General features: G+C 35.9%; 1 protein-coding gene across 1 annotated transcript; it reads right to left on the reverse strand.

Annotated features, from left to right (window-relative positions):
• Positions 1–5,154: 5,154 nt before the first annotated feature.
• On the reverse strand, positions 5,155–6,698 carry LOC130417634 (fucolectin-like). Its single transcript, XM_056743324.1, is given in 5 exon segments — positions 5,155–5,159; positions 5,248–5,384; positions 5,480–5,759; positions 6,351–6,490; positions 6,562–6,698. Coding segments are annotated over 5 exon segments (699 nt in total).
• Positions 6,699–7,268: the final 570 nt, after the last annotated feature.

The raw sequence follows: 7,268 nt of genomic DNA on the forward strand, positions 1-7,268 counted from the left end.
AGAATCACCTTGTGAGTCAGATTATTAGAGCTCATTGCTATCTGATCTCTGTGTGTTCTTATGATTTTGTCGTTGTTTCATGTGTATATTTGTTGAATTTTGAAGGGTTGCACTTAATCCGCATAGCGTCACGTCTAGGACAATTTTGTTATTAATGTGGTAGAATCAAGAGTTTTTCTGTATTTAACAGCGGAGATAAATAGTGTAAACATGCTTGTAACAGTATTTGCTTTGATTCTATCAGTGTTTACTATAGTAGGTCCAAAAACACTAGAGTACCCACAGAGGCGTAGCAAAGAATCTCGGGCTTGTGCAAAGGCAATGTGTGGGAACCCTCCACAATATATGTCAATTAAATTCTTATTTATTTATAATACAGCACTGGATCTCATTTCTGTGTGAACTATGATAAATTTAAACCTAAATAGATCACCTCAATATCCCATGAATTGACAGTTTAACTATATGTAATTTGAATTGTGTTTTGTTAATAGAGACACTGTGCAGTGTAAACCAAAACATAAAAAGTCTAATGCCAAGTTGAGTAGCTGTCAAGAAAAAATTTCTCCCTCTTATCAATTTTTATAAAAAATAAAACCGCCTAAATACATTAGCATATCTTTTTATTACCCTGTTGAAAACACCAGCATGTGCTGGTTAGATATGTTTGAGGCTGGTTTAAGATGGTCATGTACTGGTTTAAGATGATCCTGGACAAGCTAAGGTTATTATTTTAAATTAATGTTTATATTTGATTAGGGATGTCAGATGAACCTCAATGGCATATATATCCAAAGTTAAACTTTTAACCTCAACTCAAAATATTTTATACTAATATCAGTCTAAGTAGATAAAACAAAGTGTTTACCTGTCACGGATCCACCAAGCACAGTAACCACAACAACACAGAGATCACCATCACCTGAATTCTAATTACTGGCATCTGCAACTCAACATCATCACATCATCAAGCACCAGTTTAAAGGAACACTCTTTCACTATCATTGTCTGGTCTTGCACGTTTGCAACAGACTTTACACTTTCCAGCAAAACCATTATTAGATAGTTTCCTAGTTCTTCGAGTTCTGAAGTTTTCCAAGTCATCTTGTCATTCAAGTGGATATTCATCGTCGGTGAAACACTTACCTTCGTCAGCATTGAGACCAATGCTCACCTTTACATCCTGGATTCACACACCCACCATCTACGATCTCCTGCAACATCAAGGACAGTATTCCTTTATATTCTCCTCGCTATATGATTATTTCCTGAAGTGTCAATAAATATCCTTCCCTTCCTTCAATTCCTCTGTCCTCAAGTCTTAGGGCAGCGCCGCCACTAGGGGGGCGCCAAGAGCACATGAAATTGCAGCTTTTTTTGTGATATATTAAAAAAAAACTCCTTTTTCTCATGTAGGACCGTACCCACAATTTTTTCTTATGTGTGTGTCAATATTTTTTTTAATTACTGACTAAATGCAACATGGAATATCAAAATAAGTGAGGTGGCCAATCAATTAAAGGAGGCGGTATGTAATGGTTAGAGAGCAGAGAAGTGACCATCAAATCAAAAAAAGGAGCTACTGTGTTCAGCAAGACGTTTTAGTTATTGAGTTTTAAGGTTGACAGAGTGCTGTGCAACACACAACATAATTTAGGTGACTAATAACATTTAAAATTTGATAACCGTTCAATTTTTAGTGATAGAAATGTTGAGGATCCGACAAAATGCAGATTTAATTGAAAAAATGTATTTACTTCTATTGGTTTGATGTCACATAACTATAAATATGCAACTTTATATTGTAACGTAATAAACAAATTCCGTTTTCACTTTCACTTTCACTTTTCAATAATAGAGAAGAACAATAATAACATTTACTGAATAAAATGAATCAGCATTTGCATTAAAGATTCAGTTTGTATATCCAGTTAAAGATGTTTCACACAAGAACCTGAAATAAAAAAAAAAGATCCAGTCAATCACATTATATATTCTATGCATTTTGTATTACATGTAGAAAGGTTCAATAAAAGGAAGGAAGGAGGTGGGAACCGGCAGACATTTAAACATTTAATCAAATTAAAAACAAAGTAAAAAGACAGCCGGCCGCCCCTCACGGTCGACTGCCAACGAATAAAACATAACTACAAACATAAACACGTCCGGGCCCAGTCCTCTCTCATCGGTCCGGTTGCTCATTCTCTTATATGCTCCCAATCTCCTACGTGATACGAGACCGGTGCGCGCACAGCTGGCGCTCATTAACAATTACTCACCGGTCTTGAACCACGCATCGCCCCGTCTACTCCACTACATTACACTTTATTTTAAAGACCAGGAGTATTTCTCAAAAGCATTGTCAGTTAACTATGGTTCAATATTTTCCAGTTTAGTTCAACAAATTATTATGAATGTAGGTTTTCAGTCTATACTCACCTTTCTCTGCTTGCGGTTCTTCTTCTTTCTTGGGTAGTTGTGTCCAGGACAGTTTAAAATCAGAGATGTTAAATCCCAGAGCAGACTGGAGCTAAAATCCATCAAATATTTCAATCCACACATGAAACATACTGTCATTTCTCATTCTCTCATCATCACTCATCTCATATATTTACACACATCAAACACTCTCATATATCACTTCTCTCTTAAATCATCACATTTACTTTTGTATTTTAAGACTCTTTTTCTCACCTGTTGGAGGATTTTGTCGCTCTTTTTTTTGTCGAAACCAATTAACTAAACAAGACAGAAAGTTAAGTCTAACAAAAGGAACTTATTTTTTTCCAATATCAGCAAGGAACTAACTTTGGTGTATAGAAAAAGATGGTGACTAGTTCTTCGCAACCTTAAGCCCCGTTTAGATTGAGGGAGATGCGAAAAATTGAAACAAATACCCAACAAACCAAGTTTTCATATCAACGACAAAACGAATGTTCGCTTTCTTCTATATGACACCCGAACGGGAATTGGGCGCCAATATTGGGTTCACCCTATTCTTGAGAAGATAGAGCGGCACAGGGAGTTTATAAGATTGATCCAGGAGTTAAAGCTGTATCACGATTGTTTTCATTGTTACTTCAGGACGATGGTCTGTGGGTTAATTAGTTATCAAATTGCATTTGCATTGCAGCTGTACTGTTTAAACAGTTGTAAAATATGTGAACCTGAATCCAAGAACCTAGAACGTATATGTTTTAGTTGTTTTTAATGATTGTTCTGCGTGTAATCTGGGCGGAATATTTGAAAATAAAACGTTAATTATGTTTAATCAAAATTATGCATTTTTGAAGAAACCTACCCACATCTACGGAGTCATAAAAAACTAACAAATGAATAGAGAAGAATACAGTTTCTTTGTTTAAAAGCTGAGACTCTGTTCTTTCATTTGACATATTGTTTGTCCATATGTTCTGTACAAAAGGTTTACTGTGAGCCATTAAAGTTGGGTGAAAATGTTAAAAAACGCTGGCGTAGGCTGGCAACTTTTGTTTTTTAAAAGGCTGGCGAGGAATGAGTTAAGGAAACTGATTGTATGTGATGACTTTTACTGGTACCGCCAATTAGAGCTTTGATTCTCTCTGGCCGATATTTCCCTCAACTATCCTCGGGCCGGTCCCATGATCAAGCATTTGCGTATTATTAAATTTTTATTACTTTATTAGCCGATTATATATATTTTTTAGCAAAGTAGGCCTAAGTAACAAATGTGTACAAAGTTGCACTTGTTAGGCTACAGAGTTACACAATAAAAAATGTGTCATGCGCAGTATGCTGTATTGCAGTGGTCACCAACCCTGCTCCTGGAGATCGACCGTCCTGCAGACTGTAGCTCCAACCCTGCTTCAGCACACCTGTCTGTAATTATCAAGCAAACCTGAACACCTTGATTAGATAGTTCAGGTGTGTTTGATTGGGGTTAGAGCTGAAATCTTCAGGACGGTCAATCTCAAGGAGCAGGGTTGGTGACCACTGGTTTAAACCAATGGTAAGATCCCGGATGTAAGGAAGAGCAATCGACCGTTGATGCAGCTTGCAGACCGAAGAGGCAGGGCACGTGTTGTGCCAAAACCATTCTAGAAGGGAGGCCAGCAACCTTTTGCCAAAAACACAAAACGCATTTTTACATTCTTCTGCACTTCTTTTTACATTGTTTTTCTTCACACGGTAAATGGACATGTTTGACTGTTATGTCTACGTCTCTCGCGTGAGAGCCATGTTGTGAAATAATTTTAATAATAACTTTTAAATGCAGCGCATCAAAATCAGTTCCACAGCAGTCGACCAATCACAAGACGCTGATGGAGGTGCAGGTGACGCAGGCTTTTGTTTACGACACCAAGTTTGGAAATGGTAACTGCTGTAATTAAACGCCTTGAGACCATAGGGGTTTGAAGAGAATCATGTTAAAATAGTGATTCATTCGCAGATGCCTCATAGGAAATATTTTTAACTAAACGCATTATTACATATTTAGTAGAATTGTAAGGAATACTGCGCAGTATAAATAAGTGATAGTACAGTTTTTCATTAGAAATAGAACTGAATGTTTATAAATATTTTATGAAGAAGGTGCTTCGCACAGGCTATCTGCTACAGTATTGACTTTCACTCAACAACAAATGCCATTAAGAAACTCATCTCCACTCCTTAAATGAAACAGTAGTCTTTATACGTATATAGTTCAATAAAGAAACTAACTGCTTGTTTATGAAAGATGCTCCAAAATGAGTGCAGAACTATATTCACAGGGCAGAGAAGCGGAGTGAAGCTTTTACTGACAGTTAAAGGATCCAGTTGGGTTACGAAGTTCACTCACAAGCTCTTTAACGTAATTCTTATTGGTTAAAAATTAGAAAAACACACAGATAGAAGGCTGGCTAATAGTGATAATTCATGAAAAAATAAAAAGGACAAAATACATTGTAACGTGGTTCTACAGAAAGTATGTTTTTGTCATGTCTTCAATAATTACCCCAACAGAGCAAAATGAACAAAACAGAACGTTCAAATCAATAAAGAATAAGAAAAGCAAACAGATGATTTTCTCCAGATCTTCTTCTTAAATAAAGAATTGAACTAAATCTACGGAAGTCACATACGTTGGTTCAGTCACGTTTGACAAAGATTTGACACTTCGATTTACAACAGAATTTAGACTGGAAATTATCACACGCGATCATAAAATCACTTAGTGATTTATAAGTGATTTAGATGAAACTATTTCATGAAATGAATCAGGTTTACCTGTTCCATAGACCTCGACCTCACACAGAGAGAGATGCTGGACTGTAGGCATGAACACATTTACATAACGTCCAACCATCCCATTACATGAGAAAGTAATCGATGTGCCGACTTGAAGGTTAAGAAATACACCACATCTAGAGAGAGAAATCAGAAAACAGAGAATCAATGCATCTGTTCAAAAAAAATCAATCAATGAAAAGTGTTCAAGTGATTTCATGAATAATTTTACACAGGATTGTGGTTTCCATTGTTTTCAAGTGAGTCTCCAATACGAATCTCTGCTCCACTGGTTTGTTCAGCAGCGGCATCTCTTCTGTTACTGATGATCACTGTACTGATCTTATAATAACCCAGAAGATCCAGTCTCCACCACGGGTTACTTTAAGATGATGTAATTGAGCAGGATGGGGCAAAATCAAGTCTATATCTTAGACCGTCTATGGCATCTGCAGCTCCATAGGTGAAGTAAGTAGATGACTGTGTAGCCGTTCCTTTCAATGCCAAATCCTATAAAACAATTCATACAAATATCCAAACATAGAAACACCTCTGTGGTCATCTTAAATATATTGAATATATTTCTAAAATACTTTTTTTTTTCTAACATCAAAGTTTCAGGACAATACTTCATTACTGTTTCTAGTCTTATGCGAACTGATTTCACTTCTCACTATCCATAATAAAAAAAAACATATCCCAGAAGCACTAACTGTCATGTTAACTGTGATTTTATTCATCTGACAATAAGATTAAGTTTTTTCAGTGAAGTTTAATCAATGGGCATTACAGAGAGACAAATAGAATCTTTACTTTATTCATTCACCTAATATTACTAATATTATTATTTACAATCCATGTAAAGCTGCTTTTCAACATCGAAATTTGTGAAAAGCACTATATAAATAAAACTGAATTGAACTGGAATTGGATCTCTACACATATGAATATACATTCATAAAAATATATGTATACTGATAGAGAAAACCCATATTGTACTGCACATCATCTTATAGAAAATAACCAACAGTGACTTAATCACAGATTTTTTTTTAATGAATAAATCATTAAAAGGGACCACTTTGATGAATTGCATTAACATTTACCTGTTCCATAGACCTCTACCTCACACAGAGAGAGATGCAGGATTGTAGGCATGACCACATTCACATAACGTCCCACCATCCTATTACATGAGAAACTGACAGTAGATTTTACTGTAAGATCAGGAATTACAGCACATCTAGAGAGAAATAAAAAACAGACGTCAATCAATCAATCAATAAAAGTGTTCAATATTATGAATAACTTTACATGGGATTGTATTGCGAGTTTCCAATACGAATCTCTGCTCCACTGGTTTGTTCTGGAGAACCATCTCCTCTGTTACTGATGATCACTGTACTGATCTCATATTCATCCAGAAGATCCAAACTCCACCATGAGTTCATTTCAGATAATGTTATGGAGCAGGATGCTAAAACAGGTCCATATCTTTGACCATCTTTAGCATTTACAGCTTTGTTGTTTGTGGAGAAGGTCGAGGAGTGTGTTGCCGTTCCTTTCAATGCCAAATTCTCTAAAAAGAAATTCACTGAGTTGATCAAAGATATAAACACTACTGTAGTCATCTAATATACATGAATCTCTTCAACCCCGTATGAAAACACTTGTGAGAATCATTGTGATCCAATGCTGAGTTTCATGGAGCCAATGTGCTACTTCTTGTAGTTCTCAACCTTTACATGTTTAAAATAAATCTTGGATAAATAAACTGAAACTATTTCTCGTTTTTGTCACAATCATATAATTTCACTTCAGATGACATTACCCCCTGAGGGTAATTTATCGGAATTACTGTATCTGCTTTCTGAAGCTTCAAAAGAGTTGTTCGGTACTCCAAAGTCTAGGTTTGTCAAAGTCCTGTATTGAATCTTTGACATGATGAACTAATAAAGATTAAGGCCTGCACCTCGCAAATTTTAAACTCTGTCCAGGAAACCGACCGATCATGTTGAAAT

Source organism: Triplophysa dalaica, chromosome 1 (genome assembly GCF_015846415.1).
Source record: "Triplophysa dalaica isolate WHDGS20190420 chromosome 1, ASM1584641v1, whole genome shotgun sequence".
Lineage (NCBI taxonomy): Eukaryota > Metazoa > Chordata > Actinopteri > Cypriniformes > Nemacheilidae > Triplophysa > Triplophysa dalaica.